The following is a 23013-nucleotide window of genomic DNA, read 5'->3' on the forward strand; positions in this document are numbered from 1 at the left end:
GCGCTTCTGTTCCTACACCTCTGCTACTGAGGGGATCCTATTACCATGAACTCATGCTAATTAGCTGAGAAGGGAGACCAATTAATTGTTTATTTTTGTCTTTGCAATGCAATTACTTTGATGTATTCACCATCTGAAAACCTTTAAACTTCTCCTAATTGATGAGGGTTTTTTTATGTAGCTTCTCAAAGACTTCGTAAAATAATGCACAAGTAACAACATTCAATATGATTTAGGCTCCCAAAATGACAAAAAGAACAAAGATGAAATTGTCTAATTACTCATTATAGACAACAATTTTTAAAAGATGCATTTGCTACACAGTGGCAGCTCATAAATGACATTAACGTCAGGTCAAGAACCTTTATTCATAATTAGTTTTACTGATTTTTAGTCAGAGTTGGAACTACTCAATTCATTAGTAAATCTGAGTTGTCCATTGCTAGTGAAACCTCAGTAATAATTCAGTTCAGGTTTTAAATTCAACTTTTAAAAACATAGTAAAAAAACAAACATTAAATATTGTGACAAATTCCAGCTAAAGCCTTCATTTAATCGGCCCTCTTAAATCCACTGCTTCTTATGCAGCCTCTTCCTATTTGCGAAAGCCAGAAATATATCTTTCTGCCCCCACAACTCAGGAGCACAGCCAAAGAAAATCCCAAAATATGCAGTCTTTCATCCTATAAAGCCCCACTGATTCACTTTAAAACATACCAGCCAAAAGCTTCTTAACAATGAAAAAGTCAAATAACTCCTAAAGAAACATTTTCTCAGCCAGCACCAAATTGCTTGCAATTGAAATCAGAAAATGCATGTTCAGTAGGACATTAAATATCTAGAAATGACAAATTCTGGTATTCCACTGTTACATCTGCTGTCTGAAACATCAGAAATGATCAAAACACAGCATTTTAAACCTTAAATGTAGATAAAGACACAGAAATATTATAATATATGAGTAACTGAAAGAAGAGGGAGCTTTTCAGTACCTTTTTCTGACAAATGATATCAAACATGTGGATTTACATTTTAGGTATCACATCTATATCTCTACTACACAAATTCACCTAAAAAGACAATGATACCAAGCGCAGTGAATGCTCTTCTCTGTGGACACAATGTCATTTGCTGGCTGAGGAAAAATGGCGTACTACTAAAAACACATGTAACTTCCTTAAAGTTGATTTAAAGCTAAATTCATGTTTAAAGCTGTGAAATGGAAGAGCAGAAAAAGCCAAAACCATCAAATCTCTGCACGTTTTCACCACCAGGTTAGAATAGTCAATTTTCACCAATGAACAGGTAGCCGTCACCTGTTGCATGCAAGATATTGTTTTCTTGGTAAGCACAGAATAAAATTGACACCTGGGGAGAGACCTTCAGGTGTCTATTCAAGCAAGAGCGTGCTCAGCACCGGGCTCATCGGGGAGCTAGAGGGAGACTTTCAGCTGTCCAAAAATGCATATTGGTCCGTCTGATTCAGCATCCATTCTCTCTACTTCTTTTCTCTGTTTGTTTCATTCTGAGTAATACAGACCAAGATATAAACAATGCATTTCCGTACACCACACAGGTAATTGAACTCCCACCTGCTGCCAAAATTATGTGACCAAATCGCAAGCCTGCCCTAAGTCACGGGAATATTTCCATAAACAGCAATGTCTTGAATAATGCAGCAAAAAGAGTGAGGTGCTATAAGCGCAGGGAGGAAGGAGGAAAGCAGATTGTGGAGCACCGCGAGAGGCAATGATGTGTAACACCCCTCCCTCTGACTACAGCGGTAAGACAACATGAGATAAGGGGATCAGCGGTGATGCCAAATCCCTTCTGTGGCAGCCAAAGATCATTAGGTCTATTAGAAGCCTGCATTGTTTAAACTCAGAGATAACAAACTTGCACATTTCTTTGCTTTTACTGCTTTTAGAAAAATAGATCTCACTGACGATTTTTTCATGTGTGTATGTGTGTCTCTCAGTCTCACCTTAGCCGTAGTACCATGTTCACAGCACCTTGAATGAAGGGTGTATTCTCATACGGTTCAACCTGCATGAGAAAATATCTGGTGATGAAGCAGATTAAACATCAGACTGGCAAAAGCATTCACTGTGAAAAAGAGGAGTGAGAGTCACATAAAGCATGCACGAGAGAGCATGAAATTCTGCAAACTTCAAGATGAACATAAACAAGAAATGTGTGCACACACTATGTGATTTCTTTTTTTTTTTTTTTTACTGGAAAATGTCTTAAATTCATTGCAGCAGCAGGGAAAGTCTTAAGGGAGAAGAAAAGGAACAAGACATGAAGGTTTACTGTGTAAGGGTCTATCACTGTCGTCAAAACCGTATTACGAATGGGCTTTTTATATGGCAAGGATGAGATATTATGGAAAGGAAATGACTGCTAAGAAGCTGTCAGAGTTAATACCTGACTGGGACACAAGACTACACCTCAAACTGCTTTGGCTCATTTTCAGACTGACAAAAGCCAAAGAAAATGGGATACAATGGCAGTGAGTTTTCAGATGAGATACACCCAGTCACTGAGCTAGCACTGTCAGGCAGACAACCATTTACTCTGAGTTATTACTGCTGAGAGCATCCCTCCAGGAGACCGACCGTCTCCATGTACGCAAGCACACACACACACACACACACACACACACACACACACACACACACACACACACACACACACACACACACACACACAAATATACGCCCACTGACACGTCCACAGACAGACACGCTCTAAGTGTGCACGCGCAGAAATGAACACAAACACACACAATCACAGTGGAATCAAGGTCATTGAATCATGCCAAATTGGTGCTGCTGCCGAATCCCTCACCTGGGGATGCTGAATAGACAAGCCTTCAATAGGGACATTGTTGGCATCCTCCTCATTCTAGGAGGAACAAAATGTGAGGCATAATTGTGCAAATGCTATTACATCCTTGGTAAATATCAAATCAGAGCTCATCGTATAAAGACAACAGAGGAAAGTCAATTCAAACCAATCAATGAGGAGCATTTTGTTCTCTTCATGGGACAGGTTAAATCAAATTCGTGGCATTTTTTAATGAAACTGCATAAAAATGCGAGCAGAGAAATAAACACTAATTAAGTGAGTTCATGATTCTTACACAAGCAGCAGCTCAAGTAGGACAGTCAAGTGAATTTAAAAATAAAAATACCCCTTTGGCAACTTATCGAATTGTAAAGCAGCAGAAGGATATGGCCGGTTTGTCTATGACTCTTTTTAGATATTCTAAGATATTTTGCAAGTTCAAATTGGTGTAGGAGAGGAATATCTAACTTACATCTTTGGCGTCATCTTTGACCCTTCGTGACTGGAGGGGGGAAAAAAAACATTTTCATATATTTACTGTCAGACACACGGTAATAATCATCTTATATGTTCTGTTTTAGTTTGTCAAAGAGCAAAAAATTTATATAAGCCATACACTGCTCACAGACTGTATGTGTATATATCAATCCATCCACATATGCCTACACCTTTCTTTTTACACTGAAAAGCAGCCCGAAGTTTGCAAAAAACAAACCAAAGCACATCCGTGTTGAAAAGAAGAATATATATATATACCTTAAAAACAACCCTTTTCGTAAATCATTACTGCCGGTAGAGTATTATTTATTGCATCATACATTAAAGCTGGGAGTCTTTATCAAAGGGCTCTTTGATCATAGTTGTCTAGTTCCTCCTGCCTCAAATCCTTACAGCTATCTTCCAGCTCATTACAGCGACCTCATGACAGGCTCTCTCAGAGATAAGCCATCTGCTATCCAAAAAAACTAACCAATCAGGAAGGGGCGGAATGCACAGTGTCTAAGACAGAAGGGAAAGTTGCATAATGGTTTGATCTGCGGGTTGGACATGACATGCAACACCGTAATAACTCATATTCGGAATTTATGTGCAGAAGTTATAGTTCTGTTACAGTTTCAGACTGAAACGAGAAAATATCTTGGCTCTTTTGATGATGATTTTTACTGATGATGATCATAAAAGAGTAAACACATTGATTAATGCCTCCCTCTGTGGAGTCTCACCTACCCTGCCCTGATTTACCGCTGCTCTGCCTTCCTCGCTGCGCTCGTCCATTTCGTCGTCACTCCACTCCCAGTCTCCATTCTCTGTTTTGTGCAAGTGGCCACTGGAGCCGGGGACTCTCCTGACCTGCAGCATTACGACATCCAGCACACGATGTTAATTAAATTATTTGTGCTCCTTTGACTTCATGTGTCTGTACATTGTGCTTTACCCATGAGTCCATTAGCTTTTACAGACCTTTAAATAAGAGCACTGACCTCAGTGATTTACATAACGTGGCTGCGCATTTGGGACATGAAAGGTGAACGTACAAAGCCACATTCAAGTCATTTAGTCTGTTAAGTATGTTTGGTACTGCAGTGGCAAAGGTACTGCTTGGTTCTGAAAAGATCTTTATTATGTAACCAAAAAAGGAGTTTAAAGTTTAGAAGTTTTTCTTGTTAGGACAAACGTCACAAAATCAAACATCCTTTTTTCCTGTGATTTAGATATTAGAAAAGATACTAGTCAAAAAAAAAGAAATACAACTGCTGCGAAAAAGTTTTCAATCTTTGCATTACATCGTCATTTTGAAACCCAAACATATGCTGCCCGATTGGTTTTAGTCAACTGCATGATTTTTAAATTGTTTATGGAAGACAAATCAACTTGCACACAGCAGAATTGCTTCAGTTTACAGCATTTTCAAGCCAGTGGTCTTAAAGCACACAAAACAGTGTATGTGCAACATTGTTATCAGTGTCTTCATGCCACGACTGACTGAATCTGACCGAGTCTGGGCTATTGGCAAGTTGGATACTGGCATGTGTGTCTGAGCTGCTGCACACTTCCACGGTGTCCACGAGAGCATTGTCTCTGATGCGACTGTTCTTGGCAGAACTGAACAGAGGTACCAAAATGCGGTCCTCCAACTTGTACTTGTGCCATTCTTGCAGCAGCACCCCACCCTGCAGTTGTTTCAGCAAGACAGTGCCTACCCCCCCACACTGCCAGAGTAGCTCGAGCTTTTCTGGATCAGGAGCACATCCAGCTACTTCCTTGGCCAGCATTTATTCCTGATATGTCTCCTACTAAAAATGCCTGGAACTTGCTGGGTGGGCATGTTCATCAGAGGCAGCCACAATCAATGACCACTGCACAGCTGCAGTATGCACTCATCCAGGACTGGAGAGCAATTCTTCAACAACAGAGCCAGACACTTGTACAGACCATGTGCAGACAAGTGAATGCTTCCATCACGCCCAGAGGAGGCCCAAAAACTCATACTAAATGTCTTGTTTATGCATATGGTAATGTAGTTCAAACATAATCTTGCATTTCTTTTTTTGACTAGTATATAACATCTATAGTCACAAATAAACTCATGTTTCCAAATAGATGCAAAACCCATTTAGTTAACTGAGATAAAAAATAAAAACAAACTTAAACAATTTAGTGTACTTACAAAACTAAATTAAAATTTACAGAAAATATCTTTATTTTTAGTCTTACATTTGTCAACATAAACACAAGGAAGCACTGTTGCATATGTTTCTGGAGACCGGCTTGTCATGACTGTGAGTCAGCAGCCTTCATACACGTGCTGTATTATACCATCTGATAAATGTGACTAAAAACTAAATATATATATTGACTAAACCTACACTGAACTAGAAAGAAAGAACTTTTCACCAGTTGCTTATACCATTTCAGTAGGTATAATTTGGCATAGCACAATAAATACAAGAGAAAAAATAAATGACTTAACTATGGTAGTTATAGTAGTTATAGTTAAGTAGTTATACAACTGAAAATGTATCAAGTATAACAAGACAAAAACAGTAAGTATGGCAAATCAAAGCCTAAATACATAAAGCCTATAATTTGTTGCATTTCTACAGTTAAAGCATGTAAGAGAAGCAACATGCGAGATGAGACACAAGGGCACCACAGTGTTACAGAAGGGAGCACACAAAACTGTAAGCCACTGGCAGCAGAGTCATAAAAATTCCCCAGCTCTAGATGGGGTCAAAGTTAAAGAAGCACTACCCTTGTGGTGGTGTCAGGTTTATTTTCCAAACCTGACACAGAACCAAGACTCCCCCAGTTCTGCTCAGGGTCCTTGAGCAAAACAGACACAGATCAATGCACTGGGCAGCCATACATGAAACCCAGCTGACATTCACTCACAGAAAGAAGAATACTGAGAAATGAACCAAAAATGTAGGCTAAAAATAAGATTGAACAGAAACATTGTATGTTCAGAATCTAAAAATGCTGGCGGTCGCTCATAACGGCGTTTTCAGACACTGCGACACACTCTGGTACAAAGCTGTGTTTTGTTTTGTTTTGTTTTGCTCTTTTAGAAATCAGGCTGCAGAAAGCATTCAAGCAGAAGTCAATCAGTACTGCATCATCATTTGTGCACCAGACCATACATCTGAACTTGATATCAATCCCAATCTTATCACATGTTACTTTTTGTTATGCAACAAATCAATGATTCAAGCACACATTAGTTTTATCTGGCCTTTGAACTAATATAAAGCCTGCTAGTTTCTCTTTTAGACACTCAATACTGGGTGTAAGGGTGCCCTCTGCTGTTTTTTGGACCCACAAACACCTTCATTTTAAATGGCTGGCTATGATCCTGTATAACATTTCTATTTAAAATAAAGCAAAATCCCTCGCAAATGCCTGTTTGTATGTTCTGTAAGAGTCAGTTTCTCCTATTTCTCATTTCCGCAAGTCATTTCTGAATCCTAGTTCCATTTGTTAGATAAAGGAGTAATGTTCTAGCTCCATTATCATCTTAAATTACTTTGCTGGTGACAGAATCTGCCATCTCCCTTTCATTCACTGGAGCAGGTTAATGGAGAAGCCAGGTTTCTTTTAAGAGTCAAAGAGTAGCTGTGTGGCTTTAGGTCGACTTGTTTCATCAGAGAAGAATCCCACATTTGCTGACAGTAAAATACCACATAGGAGAAAAACATTAGAAAAAGAGCAACTGGTTACTAAGGCGTGAAGAGAAGGGAAAAATACAGATCAAAGAGAGGTGCACTGAGAACACGATCTAGACGATTTGAGAGTCTTGAGATAAGATCTAACAAAACCAGGGCCACAAGGTCGCAACATCCTGCAATGACAGTGTTTCTATAATACTGCTTGTGTCTGCAAGCTTTGGGTAATGTTGCTGAGTTTATAATGTAGATGACTCTGCAGGTCAAATCGGGGACAAAGCAACAAGGACACTGGCTCTGCAGCCCACACATTTCCCAAAGCAAAGCTATCAAGTGTATCAGACACTACCTGTAAACCCTGCATGCTGTCTGTTTTGTACTTTTAAGAGGAATACACATGTAAAAAATGCATTCATTGCACTACACAGTTGTTGTGCATCACCACTTTGTGATTAAAAGGCTCCACAGAATCCATTTTATACTCTCTGAAAGTGATACCATTTCACACTGGCACAAATATTGCTGTGCAAGTTCAAAGTAATGTGGCTCCAATTGCAAAGCTTGCATAATTTGTGTATCAGTGACCATAAATACAGCCTAAATTAGAAGGTGATGGCTGTAATAAACTTAACTGTCAAACTCTGATATACTGCAGCACTTGTTTATATCCATTTAGCATTCTTTGTTATGACTTCCACATACCACCCACCATAGTCATCTCCCTTTCTATTGATGCCAAGCTATGTTTGTGCGTAAATACGACGTCATACACAGAAATGACCATGTTATCTACGATGTCCTTCCTTTACCATGTCAGTGAATTTCCACCTCTACGCTCACTTGCACTCTGCCTTCTGGCAATTGGCCCGTGTTCCCACTTCTGTCCTGGCCATCCAGGCGTAATGTTATGTGGAGTCAATATCAGCTGTGTCCAAAAGCTGCACTTCCTCTCAGTAAACTGTGACCAGTGGGAAACAGAGCAAGCGAACTGAGCAATAATCTGCTCCTTTCTGTTACCTAACCACAACAATTAATTTCACCCTGTTTGTCTCCGGCGTGACACATGCAAAGAGCTTCACATGAAACCACTGACACACAGCTGTACCGTCTGACTGTTACGTGGCAGTTGCCCATATTTTTACATAATCTACACAACAGGGTGTAAAGTGTTTGAGGTGCTGAAGAAAGTCGCAGAGCATCGCATGTGTTGACTGGAAATGCAGCACTCTGCTGGAGACAGACACTTCAGTCAGTTCCTCCTTGCTGCCATAATTCGCTCATGTTGAGTCAATAGCTGAGTTATTTATTAGAATGTTTACCCAAACATACCTTCTTCGCTCTCTGAGAAATCTTTGGTGCATGACTCAAAAGCTTCTCCACCAGATATTCTTTGTTCTGTGAAAAAAATGGTCAAAATATAACTAAGTTAGACAGATGGAAATCCAAAGGCTGGACGACACGTGAGAAGTACAGTATTGAGCAAAAGTCTTGACACACCTTTTATTTCTTTATATTTTGCAAGGAAAATGAGAAATAAGTGCTGTGATTTATTGAAACATTTGCAAACATGCAAGAAAATACTGTATATAAGGCAAAAACAGAAGGACATTGCTGAAGGACATTTAAAGCTTTTCCTTGGATCCATGACTGACAAGGTTTCATTGTGTGTTTTTCTATTCAGTTATGCTTTTACTGCTTTGGCAGTGTGTTTGGGACTATTGTCGTTCTGAAAAAAAAGCTTTTGTCAAACGGACACTTTCCAGATGGCAAGGCATGGTGGATACAAATCTTACGATACTTTCCTACATATACAGTTCAACCATTTTCGATAAGATCCTCAACACCACTGGCTGAACGCACGATAAGAGCCTCCACTGTGTTTAAGTGTTAAGTGGCTTAACAAAAGAAAATCATCTGAAAATCATCTGAAAATGGTCAGGTAAAAAACTGGACCAAAGATTAGTGAAAAAACCCGCCATGTCTAAAGAAAGAAAGAACTTCAGAGAGCTGGAGAACTATCGCTCAAGTTTAAAACGTATTCGAAGGTCTGGCTCTGTGAAAGCAAAACATAAAAAATGGAGGGGTGGCTAGAGACTTTTGCACAGTACTATAAATGGATTTATTAAGTCCCTGGTATAAATTGGTTACTGGCTATGCAGAAACAGCAAGATGAGGCTGCAGTACTTTTCACAAAATTAAAATGACCTTAAAAAGACTATTTCTCTAACTGCTAATCTACTTGGAAAAAAAGGATTTTGTAATCTTATAACTTTGTTATAAAGATTTTGGCTATTCACCATTTAACTACTTAACTAATCACTATTATAGTAAAAAAAATTCAGGAATACACAGTGCTTATTATAAGAGAACAACATTTAAATAATACTACTATTTCTCATATATATTAAATAATAGTAGCTAGGTTATGTTTTATGTCATTGCTGATTCATCCAAGTAAGTATAAACATCAAAAACGCATAAAAAAGCATTCACTGCGTGTATATCTGACTCATCGCTGGCATAAATCCAAACGGACAGCAATAATAACAAAAGATAGTGAGATGAGACAAATACCTTGGCCTTTTGGAAGAATTTGCACTTCAAAAGCTCTGCGGCTGTAGGCCTAGAGATACAACAAACAAAGAAAAAAGAAAGCATCATTACAGTTACTGAATGTTAGTCACGATTGGGTCATTTCACTGACCAATAATTGCATCAGCTCTCTCCATTGATATATTTGCCTGATACATAAACATGTTGCTAACCTTTTGACAGGATCCTTCTGAAGGCACATAGATATTAGCTTTCTAAATGATTTGCCATATTTTTTTAAAGTTTCCTTGTCCTCAACACCTGTCTCTAGAGAGGGTGGATCATTCTGAAGGGTAAGCATTAAAACCTGAAAAGACAACAGAAGTGGTCATAACTGCCAACACATTTCACCACCAGTACAAAATCTGTAGATGAGGAAAAGAAACTAAGAGCAGGAAACTGTGGGAAATGTTGTGGAACATAAAGATGAGTATCTCTTAGATGAAACGCTGCCTGTTTATTAGCTCTTAGGTTTCCCAATTACAGAAAGAGCAGCAAGCCAAACTGCTCTCTTTCCACATAAAATTCATCATTACTAAGAAAACCTCAAAGACGTTTATTTAGGAGAAGGTTTATCAAGGTTTATGGCCAGTTTCCTTTTCTTTTTTCTTTGCCAGCACCAGTATATGTTACAAGACTGATTAAATAACACTGAATGAACACATACTTTCATGGGAGGGTAGCGGTGATAGGGGGCAGAGCCTGTTGCCAATTCAATCGCTGTAATTCCAAAACTCCATATATCTGCTTTAAAATCATAGCCCCGAACCTGCAGACACAGAATTACAGTACCGTATAATACCAAAGTAATGCTTAAGGCTTCATGTTAAGGCAATGCTGCTATTGGTTGTCATGTCAAAAATAACAGCATTCCATTACAAAAAGGGCTAGCATTAAGCAGAGACAAGATCAGGCAAATACATTTTACATAATAATAATAATAATAATAATAACTTTTTTGTATAGCAGTTTTTATGTGTTTTAACAGTCTGGATGAAGACACACATTTATATTTAAGTGTAAATATCCCAACATACAGTACAAAAAACAACACATTCACACTAAGGTTCTTACATTTGTCTATATAGCTAAAAATCATGGGAGGATGATTATGGAAAAGCTGACTTATTATAAAGAGTGTTCTTATGTGCTTACACCTGTCCTTATAGCTCACTGGGTTAAGCAGGTGACCCATATGGCAATAGACCAGCGGTCCCCAACCTTTTTTGTGCTATGGACCGGTTCAATGCCCGACAATATTTTCACAGACCGGCCATTAAGGTCTCGGATAAATACAACAACAAAAAAAAATGATACAACCAAGACATATACTGTGGTATTTTGTAAATAATCGACACGCATTCAAAGTGTAATTGTGTAACTTTATTAGCAGCGTCCTCTTGAAACACGTCCTCCTGCCCCTTAATGCTCTCTGATCGTTATGGCAACGCGTAAATATTGCTTTCAAAATAAGACACACAAGTACAACACGAGAAAAGACCACTGCAATAGACTATTGCAGAAGGCTAGGTCTGAATCTGTCCTAGGCCATTTACTGCTCATCTTCCCTCACCTTCCAGTCTAATATCATAATCATAATAAAGGCTAAAAAAAAGGTTTTCAGTAGAAGTTGAAAAAAAAAACCCCACTTAATCAGCTGACCTGCAAGGCTGTTTCAAAGTGTATGTGTTCCAACCTTAAAAGCTGGATTTAAAATAACAGTTAATAGGCCTTAATAAAAAAACAAGGTCTCAGCAGATCTGTGATATGTGCACGACCCTGACCATGTATGGCCTTGTAAGTGATTAATAAATTGAATCTGAATTTCACTGGAAGCCAGCGAAGAGCTAGCATGGTGGTACAGTGGTTAGTACTGTCACCTCACAGCAAGAAGCTCCTGGGTTCTGTGTGAACTTTGCACATTTTCCCTGTGTCTATGTGGGTTCTTTCTGGCTACACCCACAATCCAAAGACATGCTAATTGGTGATTCTAAATTGGCTGTAGGTGTGAGTGTGAGAGTGAACGGTTGTCTGCCTCTCTGTGTTGCCCCTATGACAGACTGGCGACCTGTCAAGAGTATACTCTGCCTCTCACCCTATTACAGCTAGAATAGGCTCCAGCCCCCCAGCAACCCTGAATTGGATAACCAGAAGAAGATGGATGAATGATCAGTGAAGGGAAGCAAGCACAGGGTTGATGTGCAAGTGCTTGTTAGCAGCCTAGCTGCTGCTTTTATGTTTGTGGAGTGTTGAAGGGAGGAAACAAAGGCAGACTGAATGAATCAAAAGTGAGCAGTCTGATGAAAAGATCTAAAAGCAAAATACAAGAACCAAATAAAAAGCCCAGAAAGCAACGCAACACAACCCAAAAGAGTACATGAAAATACTGTACTATGAGGACTTTCTCAGCGGCTTAATGGACTGACATCTATACTAACTCTGGAGAAAATAACTTATGTATTAAGAAACAAACTGGATATGTTTTGGGCCATATGGACAAAATTCTAGAACATTACCGGGCCGCGTTTGTTACCGGCCGCAAGAGTTGAGGCTCGGGTGTAAAATTTATGGTTTTCAGGGTTTATAAGTCTGTTCCCCTGGGTCTTTTCCCGTGTTGTACTTGTGTGTCTTATTTTGAAAGAAATATTTACGCATTGCCATAATGATCAGAGAGCATTAAGGGGCAGGAGGATGTGTTTCAAGAAGACGCTGCTAATAAAGTTACACAATTACACTGTGAATTCGTGTCAATTATTTACAAAATACCACAGTTTTTGTCTTGGTTGTATCATTTTTTTTGTTGTATTAATCCAAGACCTTAATGGCCGGTCTGTGAAAATATTGTCAGTCATTAAACCGGTCCGTAGCACAAAAAAGGTTGGGGACCGCTGGTCTATTGCCATATGGGTCACCTGCTTAACCCAGTGAGCTATGAGGACAGGTGTAAGCACACAAGAACACTCTTTATAATAAGTCAGCTTTTCCATAATCATCCTCCCATGATTTTTAGCTATATTGACAAATGTAATTTGTGCTAATTTGATATGTCTGTCTGACCCCCCCATTATGATTTTCTTTATTTTTGTTTCAATCATTATGTCTTTTGTCATTATTTTATCTCTTATTCTCTTATTTTATCACAGCGTATTATGTAAAACTTGTTATAACCAATAAATAAATATGTAAAACAAAAAGAAAACAATTGTCTATTGATGCACATGGGGTGTTTAGGGAAGTGAACAACAACTGGAGCAAACTAGACACAGATGTAGACAATCAAGGCAATGAAACTGGGGAGGAAGTAAAACAAGACAAAACGTAAGGGACAACTAAAAAAGTAAAACAGGAACTGAAGCATAACACCAGCTAAAACAAAGAAATGCTGATACATGAAAGAACTAACATAGGGCAACACAGACATGAAGATATAAAGGAAGGCACAGAACACAACAACATTGAGGGAAGATAACAACCAACCCAAACTAACAAAGCTAAGTTTAAAGAAAATCCACTCTGGGACAAAACATCAAGAGCTCAAAAATAACAGAAAATATTGCACAAGGTAAAGGGATGAAAAATATGGAATCAAACCCTAAACCTATAATCAAAAACCAAGGATAGTGAAACCAAACAGAAAACAGTTAATAAAAGACTAGAATACAAAAACCCAAAACAGACCAGTTGCATTTTTTTCCAGTACATAACATAAAAGTTTTCATCAGCTCTTGCCTCGACAGAAACAGACTCACCTGTTCCATCACCTCTGGTGCCATCCAGCATGGTGTGCCAACAAAGGTCTTTCGAACTTTGTTTCTAGTCATGTCACCCCCTGTAGCTAGAAATGCACTCACTCCAAAATCTGTAAAAACAAAAGAAAAGCATCAGAACAACAGAGAAGATTTTAGAACAACAACACATGGTAATTGGCTCATTTAAAAATCTGGGTCAAAACCCTGTGTGACTGCTGCAGGGTAAAGAGTAAATATTGAACATCAAATACATCAGAATTGTTCATTTTCATTTTAGCTTGTTTACTGCGTCACAGTATGAAAAGCTGATCTCCTCTGGAATGAGTGCTGCATGCATGCCTATGTAATGAGCTGGTCAAAGCGGGTAGATTCAAAATTTGTGCGCATACTGTGATTTCGGTCTCTGAGTGCCTTGGAAAGTGCCTACAAATAAAATGTTATTATCATTATTATTATTATTATTATTATTGACAAATCTGCAGTGACTGTATGGTGATATTATGTCAGCATTATTTTTGAATCTATTCCAGAATTTAGGTGCTACTGAGTGGAAAAGTACATCCAACCCAGTACTAGCAAGGTGAATCCAATTAATAACAATTAATAACATAATAACATGGCTAGTGAGTGCAAGCTTTGCAACAAGTCTGTTTAAGAACAAGAACAACAGGCAACATAGTGTGAATCCAGTATCAGCCAAAATAATGCATTCACATCAGGACCCTGAAACTAATTAACTCAACGAGTTACACTTGTTCTTATCCTGCTGTGCTTATTTGGTAACCTGCAGATATTTTGTTTTTATTTTATTACAGAGTCAACTGCTTTTTCTAATTCCTGTAATTGTTTTTATTAAAGGCTATAATCAGTCACTTCAATTAAATATAACAGACAGCATTAAAAAGCTGACAGCTTCAATGGAGTAACTGATTAAGCTGACACACAATAATTAGGAAAGAATTATGATTCTCGAATTAAAAAAAAGAAAACGTAAACATACATTATTGCTCTCTGTTAATTATTACAACCTATGAAATCAATTCCACCATCTTACCACAAATACAGTGCATGCATTTAGTGTGAAAATAACCAAAAAAAGAGGTTTAAGAGAGTGTTACACAGTATTCAACAAACCTGCAATCTGAACAGATCCGTCTTCCCCCAGTAGTATGTTCCCAGCTTTCACATCCCTGAGGTCAACAAAACATTAATGCAGTCAAACAACAAAGTCATGTGGAGCAGCATTGATTCTTCCACTCCTGTTAACGTGTCGCCCTAACCATCACCATATAGAACTATGCCCATGGGGGTCGTAGAGGGTTAAGTCTGACTCACGTTGACCTTGATAACCAGAAAGTGTACAGATCACGGCTGAGCTACAATCCAATGAATGAACGTATTTGTGTTCATTTTCAACATTACCACTTGGTTTTTTAGATAGCGGATCATATTTTCAATCAAACAATGTTGATTAAACAGAGGAAAAAGATATAAACCAATACCTGTGAATTTGTCCGTTTCTGTGTAGATAGTCCAGACCCTCCAGAACTTCGTTTAAAATAGTGGCAATGATAGGCTCTTCTAAAGCTCGATTTTTATCATCTTCTTTGCTTATGTGCTTAATTATATCGAGCATAGATCCTAAAAAGATGCCAGCCAAGAAAAGAAAACATGGTTAATTTTTAGAAAATAATGGGAAACAAAAATCTGTTGAGTGATTAATTTATGTTACATTTCAGTGTTTGTGTATTTGTATATTTTGGTATTTTTAGATTTGTTTTATTGCAGGGAGCAGCTTATTGTATTGTCTTTACAGCTGAAATTACTTAATTCAGTGATTTAAACCTATGGTTTCCTAGTTAGTTACCACTGTTGGGTGTTACTGCGATCACATTACATTGATTTCAGTTCGTGTGCTGGAAAATGTCAGAGTGGTTTACTGCGAAGATATGGACATTACTTTTATTTTTATTGTACAAAAGAGCAAGAGTACAATGGTAAAGTGCAAGCTCTGTACAGAAAAGAAACAACCACATTGTACTGGTAACTTTGGCTCCTAATAGCACTGCACGGACAGTCTGCTAACACAAAACTAGCCAAGAACCCAGAGCGATGATAAACCTGAGTGTATGCAGAACCCAGCCCAGCAGCCAGAGCCTGACCTTCAACAGGTATTAAAGGCAGTGATGAGCAGTCAGGCTCACTTCCTACCTGTGCACATTTGTAAAGCAGAATCACTGTTACGTTTTCAGCTTTCCGTTGTGTTGTCAGATTTTTGTTCATAATTAAACACTAAAAGAAACCTAGGGATTTGTGTTGGTGTACAGGATTGGATCCTTAGGTTTATATTGTTAAATGGTAATTATATAACATTATGTTTCAGGTAATTTTACAAAGTAATGAGAAAGTACGGTAACGAGTTATTACTTTCTGTGGAGAGTAATTAAGTTACGTGCTGCTTTATTTTTTTGGGAGTAACAACCCCGACACTGGTCTACAATTGTTGTCCCAGAGATTGTGATTGCCTGTCTGTGAAAAGCGCTTAATAAATAAAGTTTACTTACTTACTTAGTTTACTTACAGAGATATATAACGGTTACAAAATTAAATAAAAACGACGAGCAAATGTCGTTAATTTTAGTCTTCATGAGTGTGGTCAAATTTGTATTGTGAGGACAATATCTACAAGTGTTCCAACTATAAAGCAAAACTTAATTAAACCTTACCAATTACAAATTATGATACCTGAACTAATAAAAACTGAACTGAGCAAAAACTACTGGAGTCTAAGCAAAACTAAACTGACCTGATAAAAAAAATTTTTTATTAATTATAATGGATTATTATACTGAAACTGGCTTTATAATAAGTTTTGAAATTTCTCAGATGTAACGCTTTTTGTCAACTAGGCATTAACACAGGTTGATACACTGCTGTTCTTTAATCAAATTAAACACAGACCGGTGTAAGGGCATTTAAGACTTATGTTATCACATGAATGGCATGAATGCATCACTAAGCCACCCGTGTCAGGTGAAGCTTACCCCCACTCAGAAGCTTCATGACTAACCAGAGTTCATCCTTCACAACAAAGGAGGTGTAGTATGTGACAACATTGGGATGGTTGCACTGACTCATGGCTTGAATTTCTTTCTATTGGTAGAAGCAAATGACAGGATATTTCACATACAGGACATCTCATTTATTCAGGGCACTTGCTTTATCTTAATAATCTGCAACGAGCTGCATAAACAACAGGAAAGTTAGAAGATTTCTATGCAAACTGCATTAATAGATAAATGAGAACCATAACAATATGTAGCAGAAGTTAAGTAGTACTACAGGAATCGGGTGTGGTGTAAAAAAAACAAAACACTGGGTTGAGAAAACAGCCCGTATTTATTGTACTCACCAATAGTTCATCCATGCTGGTCTGGCATTTTTCCAGGTTAATTCTCTTTATGGCTACACGCTCCTGTCTGGGGGTACAGAGGGCTGCCTGCACAACAGCTGTGGCCCCGCTGCCTGAGAATTAGAGCCACAATGAAGCTATGACAAAGTAAACAGGAGCCAAGTGGGAATTGCATTACGCACAGCTGGAAGACTAAATTCAGCATCAGTTTGTAGCTTTATGGATTTGTCTGGCTCACAGATTCCCAGCTTTTCTGTTTTAGCAAATAACAGAACTTCTATTTTTTTCTTCTTTTTTTTTTTTTTATCAATATGATGAGTCGTTTACTCGACTCATTACAAATCAGGCCACGCTGTGTAGTAGCAGAGCTGTTCACACCAAGATGCTGTGACACATGACATATTGCTTACAAACTGTTAGAAGCAGATACACCAGAGAACACATCACAAATTGTGACTGTCTACAAGTTGAGGTGTGTGTGTGTGTGGGGGGGGCGGTCTCACTTACTCATCACTGTCAGCTGCACATAGCGGAGGCGCTACTTCTTATCACTCATGATTTGACTTGTCAGCTCATGTGCACAGTGCATGCAGCTGCCAAAAATATGCATATGGCTTCCCTCTGCTTTTCTTCTATGCATTTAAGGTTAGCAGTATTATGTCTCAGGTGATATAACTCAGCATTAGGTGATTCATGCAATAAAATAAGTTAGGTTTAAGTTTTAAATGTCTTTGTAAAATAAACACTAACTGATATATTAACAATAAGTTAATGCAGATACCTGCTGGTTTTTCTGCAGGATAACAACAACATGGAATATTATAACACCAATGCTTCACACTGCAGCTACATATAAGCTATGCTTACAAACTGAGTCATGTGTCTCAATTAATCAATAACGCATTAGTCCACAACAGAAAAGTTGTGTTAATCATTTGAATCGATAAATGTAAAAAATGTTAAAGTTTTTTTCTCTAATTAATATGAGTATAAACTGGATTTCTTGAATTTTTGGACTTAAGCGATCACGTGTTAACTTTAAACAATCAAAATAATAATTAGAAAACACAGCGGCGGAGTGACTTTTTAGGGCAAGCTTTATTGTTTTAAAAGTAACAATTCCTCTATTGCCATAGTTTTTAATGATCGCCATTACTGCTATTATTAGCTGTATGAATACTAAGTAGCTGTATATTTAGCTCGTCATGTGGACATAATAAGTTATTTGCCACCACAGACGGCACGACGTGGCCTTCACAGATCCGCAGCATCTGTGATTTAAGCAGCTGCTAATAAACTGGACACGTGCCATAAAATCAGCACAGCTGGAGTCAAGCTCGGTGATCGGAGCCCGCCGGAGAGCCACTTATTGAACGTGACAGTTTCACGCGCGTGCAGCGGCCCAGATTTTTTACCCGACTCCGCTTCGTGAGCTGTGAACCGGTAGTCCCTGACTGTGTCTGGTAACATCCGCATTGCAAAGCGTTGCGGGAGGCTGCTGCATATGAAAAAGCCGGTAGGCCCTCGTCGTCATTCACCTCCGATAACCCGCCGCGGGCTGGGTTTCCACGATAGTTACACGGCGTTCAGTACATCCCCGGACACTAACCTATGACTTCCTGCAGCTCGTAGGACTCCCGGGTAATTGGCCAGCTGGTTGTCAGCGGTGGTTGCGGGTGGTGGACAGGAGCTGTACAGTCGCCTTGATCCGCCATGATGAAGATGATGATGCTGCGCTTGTTAGCAGCCTCTCTCTCAGACTGACGGGCAGCGAGAGAGGAAGAGAGAGAGAGAGAGTCAAATTTGACCTCACCTCCTCAGTGTTAGTGTCAGCTGGCAGCTGCAGGAGAGGAAGAGCCGCCTCTACCGCAGAGCGAGCACAACCCGGAAAATAACGGATCGCGTGCGCGCGCGCTCGAGACAGTGACTAGTGATTAAGATGCTTTATTATACACCTAATTTAAAACCTCTGCTAGAAGAATGGTTACATTACATATATTAAGGAAATTGAGTTTGAGTTAAAATAGCAATGAATGTGTTAAAATACTGACGTGAGGATGACGTCGCGTGTGTGTAACTTCAGTAATATGTCCAGAATATGTCACATGCAGTCAGAACTGCTGGTGACGATCATACTACTGTCCAGCAGATGGCGCCATCAGACTGTTTATTGATCTGTGTGCGTCCACTACCCACTACGATAGCGTCACACAGTTGCTGCAGATTTGTTGGCTGCACATCCATGATGTGAATCTTCTCTTCCACCACACCCCAAAGGTGCCCTATTGGATTGATCTGGCCCCAGACAGAATCTGATGGCTCTTACATGCTGTGGAGACACTTTGCTGGGACAGCGTGGATCCACTTCTCACTCAAAAGCAATTCAAAGCTGTTCTAACATATGTAATGGTAATTTTTCTTTTTAATTTTTTTTACCCACTATCCCTCCTTCTTTGTCTTTGTCTCTAACTCATAGATAATTTTTGTTGGTCACCCCCAACAAAAAATCTTAGCATCTTCAAAATCTCCAGCTCCTGTTGGTCTCCATTTCCAAACCATACATCAAAGAAAGTCTCACTACCATCCTGTAAATCTCCCATTTCACTTTTGCTGCTCTCATTGTGATGCTCATTTCCAACCACTCCACCTTGCTTGCACTCTCTTCTTTACTTCTGTCCACTATCTTTTCCTTGGCTGATTGACCACCAAAATGAATTTGCTTTAAGTATGTCTTTGTCTTTTTGGCCTTACCTTTTTTTTCTTTTTTGTTATTGGAATCAGGGTTACTACACGAAATCTGTCAGTAGGTGGCAGAGTTTACCAAGCACAGCGGTAAACGGTGGAGCATGCTCCACTGTGTCAATGTTTATTGTCTTTTTTTTTCTTTCTAAAAGTCATTAAAGATCAGTTTGAGTTTGACAGTAAAAATCTGTATCTTCAGTATCTGAAGGTGAGTCATCACCAGGTCGGCAGGTTACTACAGGATTCTCCAACAATAAAAGCATCACACCTATAAAACAGGAGTATAAATAAAGCAAACGCCATTCTGTATTTGATGAAAGGGGAATCAGTTATACTGTGTTAGGCTGAGTGTTACCCCAGTGCTTTACCTTGATGACGCCGTGGTATAGCCCCGGCATGTGCGCTGACTGTTTTGCATGACATGTCAGCGCACCAATCAGTTGCAGAGGAGCTGATTGAGTCTACTTCCCTACACTGGAATAGCTGAGGGGAAACGGACGGACGGCGATCGCACACGGATATCTCATCATCAGCAGAGCCTGTGCCGTCAGATCGCATCTGAGAGACCTCCTAGATACAGCGGGCCATCATTTCTCTTTCGACCCGGTCACAGTGTCTGCTGCAGGGAGATGGCCGGTATTCTGGCGTGGTTTTGGAATGAGAGATTCTGGCTCCCTCACAATGTAACCTGGGCTGACTTAAAAAACACAGATGAGGCAACGTTTCCGCAAGCCGAGGATCTCTATCTGGCTTGTCCTTTAGCATTCTGCATCTTTATGATACGACTGGTTTTCGAAAGGTGGGTCGACGCGCACATGCGTTAATCCAGGTGGCTGTGATACGGTCTTCTATTGTCGAAATATTCCGGCGAACGATGCAGCACACCCCGCTGTCCATGTGTGTCAGTCTGGTACCTAAACAATGGCATCTTGTCTGGTTAGCCCACAAATCACTAGGGTGATCATCTTTCTTTCTGCAGGGCCGCAGCGTTACGCGCTGTCTGCATTTGATGCATCTGTCGAGGCACACACACATGCACACGCTGTGCGGCCAAGTTACCATACCTGGCCAATCCACTCACCGTCCTCTTAGCCCAAACCATAATTTCTGCAAACCATCGTTCTAAAAACCGTTTCCTTTAACCTATCTTATCGGTGGGGGGTTGTGTTTTGGGGTTTTTTTCACTGCTCTATTTGTGATGTTTTGCATGTTGCATGATCATGTGTCTGACCGTTAAGCCACGATGGTGTCATCACAGCAATGCTTGTCATGAGAGTTTCTTTACAAAGTAGTGAGTGAGGCCTTACATTTCCACACTAAGCCCTCATTTACGCTCAGTAACAAAGTTAAAATGATCCGATGATGTTTGACTTGCTGGTTTTTCGTTCATGAAATATATGTCTGTGTAAGGGGAGTTTTTAATATCAGTATTATTATTTTTGTTCATGTAGACAGCCACGTGTTAACTTTAGCAGCTGACTGTCAACTCTTGTGTACTTTCTCACCACATCTTGACAAACAAGTCACACTGTGGCGTCATTTACTGTTTCTTCATCAATACTACGTGGATACTACACTTCAGCAGTTCAACACATAGGTGTTTTTCCCCTCTGTGTTAAACCGTTTGTGGTCAAAAGATCTTTACAGTACACTGTTATTCAGCACCTGCAGAGAAAGAGTATGCATTACTGACTGCTCCAGTGTCCTTAATTTAAAGAATAAAAGAAAAGAGACTGAGCCCTTTAATATGTAAATGGTGTCATGATCTGTTTTTTGCAGGTTTATTGCCAGACCATGTGCCATGGGCCTGAAGATCCAGACTAACGGGCCGCAAAAAGCACAACCCAATGCCATCCTGGAAAAGGTCTTCACTGCTATAACCAAGGTTGTCCACGTTTTCATTTTTTTCTAATTATCATTCAGTTATAGCTTAATAACTGAACTACATCTAACCTATGGAGTGTTTATATTTTCTTGACAGCACCCAGATGAGAAGAGGCTGGAGGGTCTCTCCAAGCAGCTCGACTGGGATGTGCGGACCATCCAGCGCTGGTTCAGACAACGACGCAACCAAGAGAAGCCCAGCACTCTCGCCAGATTCTGTGAGAGCATGTAAGACAAACTATAATCAAGACATTCCTCACTTAGCTGCACGCCATGTTTCCTCTGCACGTTTCTTTTTCTCTGTAAACATCAGAGTTTGTGCACTGGTGCTTAACTTTTGGTCACAGTTGTTGTGAGTGTAGTCATTTGAATGGGCTGCGCTGTTTTACCACTTATCAACAACACATCTGTCACAGCAGTAAAAGCAGGCACGGTTAATGATTTTAAAAATCGAGCTTGTTTCATGTCTCTGCAAGTTCATTTTCATACGGTATGGAACTGAAGGTAAATTGTGTGGGTGCACATACTCATAAAAAACAAATTAGGGAAATGGAGGCAGGAATGTAAAGGGGAAATTTGAGGGCTGTAGTGACAGATGCTCATTAAAATCTTCACCTTGTTGGAGTTTTTTTTTTTCTTTGACAATCAATGTCAAATTTAAAGATATGAGATTTGAGAAATGACACAGAGGACAGCAGAGAACCAAAATAATAACTCGATCTGAAACAAAATTGTCCTGTCCAACTTGAGAATTAATCGGACAAGCATAGAACAAGATAGGAGAAGAGATTTGAATTTAATTGAATTTAAGATAAACTCCTGATACTGTTCAAGTTGTAAGCCAATCAACCTTTCTTTTGGATCTCACTGTCATCTCATGGAGTAATTATTTCAAATAAATCAAGACTAGAACAGCAAGGGAAGAAAAAGAGCATTTTAAAATCTTAAATTGGGATCCTGCTAAGATGAGAGGGAGGCTCTTTCTCAAGAGCTGAGCTGAGGTATGCACAGGAGAAACACACTGGACACAGGCGATATATTATGTTAAATTTCCCTCTCTTCCAGTTAGTGTTATGTTGAGTCTTCAACTGATAATCAGTCAGCGATCATTTATTTCAGCTTTGTGGTCAAATTCAAGCAGAAATGCTGGTGTGGTCCTTTGAAAGCTTATAAGAGGGCTGCTTCAGTTTTGGTTAGTCAGTGCTGTGTCTTACACGGCTTATGAAGATTGCAACATAAATGCTGGTGCTGCTGTTGGATAATAGTCCCAGTGCGAACCAGCAAACCCACTCAGTCTGTAATAGAGAACTGGCTAATCTGCAGTAAAGCATTTGCCATCAGGGAAATGGTAGTTACTTGGCGTGTGATGTTAAAGGCCAACGAGCGAGTGTCGCTGTCAGAGCAGGCTCATGTCTGACACCGGTAGAGCAAATCTGGCAGTTTGAGACACGGGGAGCCTCACATCTTCTGATCTGCCTGAGGCTGCTGTTCACTCAGGAGACCACTGTCGGCTGATTAGACTACTGGACTCCTGTTACAAGCTCAAAGAAGAATCTGAACACAAAAAAAAAAATAAAATGAAAAGAGAGATTCGATTTGTGTCTGTATGAAATATGTAAGG

At 39.4% G+C, this 23013-nt stretch overlaps 2 protein-coding genes across 6 annotated transcripts in view; one reads left to right on the forward strand and one right to left on the reverse strand.

Moving 5' to 3' along the window:
• stk39 (serine threonine kinase 39) overlaps window positions 1-18679 on the reverse strand; it is a 32182-nt gene extending 13503 nt beyond the window's left edge. The window contains exons 1-14 of one of the 2 annotated variants that reach the window (XM_082507547.1): window positions 18376-18679; window positions 16767-16879; window positions 16399-16507; window positions 14857-14995; window positions 14489-14544; window positions 13355-13464; window positions 10273-10374; window positions 9779-9912; window positions 9588-9636; window positions 8343-8408; window positions 4078-4200; window positions 3323-3352; window positions 2851-2907; window positions 1985-2046 (exon numbers count right to left, since the gene is read on the reverse strand). In XM_082507547.1, coding sequence (XP_082363673.1) covers window positions 1985-2046; window positions 2851-2907; window positions 3323-3352; window positions 4078-4200; window positions 8343-8408; window positions 9588-9636; window positions 9779-9912; window positions 10273-10374; window positions 13355-13464; window positions 14489-14544; window positions 14857-14995; window positions 16399-16507; window positions 16767-16879; window positions 18376-18481 — 1256 coding nt within the window. In that variant the 5' untranslated portion in view covers window positions 18482-18679. The remainder of the gene's footprint in view (window positions 1-1984; window positions 2047-2850; window positions 2908-3322; window positions 3353-4077; window positions 4201-8342; window positions 8409-9587; window positions 9637-9778; window positions 9913-10272; window positions 10375-13354; window positions 13465-14488; window positions 14545-14856; window positions 14996-16398; window positions 16508-16766; window positions 16880-18375) is intronic. The other variant, XM_082507548.1, reaches the window with a different exon arrangement.
• cers6 (ceramide synthase 6) overlaps window positions 1-23013 on the forward strand; it is a 57467-nt gene that overhangs the window by 15804 nt on the left and 18650 nt on the right. For 2 of the 4 annotated variants that reach the window (XM_082507550.1, XM_082507552.1), the window contains exons 3-4: window positions 21288-21393; window positions 21490-21620. In XM_082507550.1, coding sequence (XP_082363676.1) covers window positions 21310-21393; window positions 21490-21620 — 215 coding nt within the window. In that variant the 5' untranslated portion in view covers window positions 21288-21309. Of the gene's footprint in view, window positions 1-18012; window positions 18283-19043; window positions 19176-19882; window positions 20308-21287; window positions 21394-21489; window positions 21621-23013 lie in introns of those variants that run through there. The other 2 variants (XM_082507551.1, XM_082507549.1) reach the window with 2 other exon arrangements.

The sequence above is a fragment of the Aulonocara stuartgranti genome (assembly GCF_965226115.1).
Source record: "Aulonocara stuartgranti genome assembly, chromosome: 16".
Lineage (NCBI taxonomy): Eukaryota > Metazoa > Chordata > Actinopteri > Cichliformes > Cichlidae > Aulonocara > Aulonocara stuartgranti.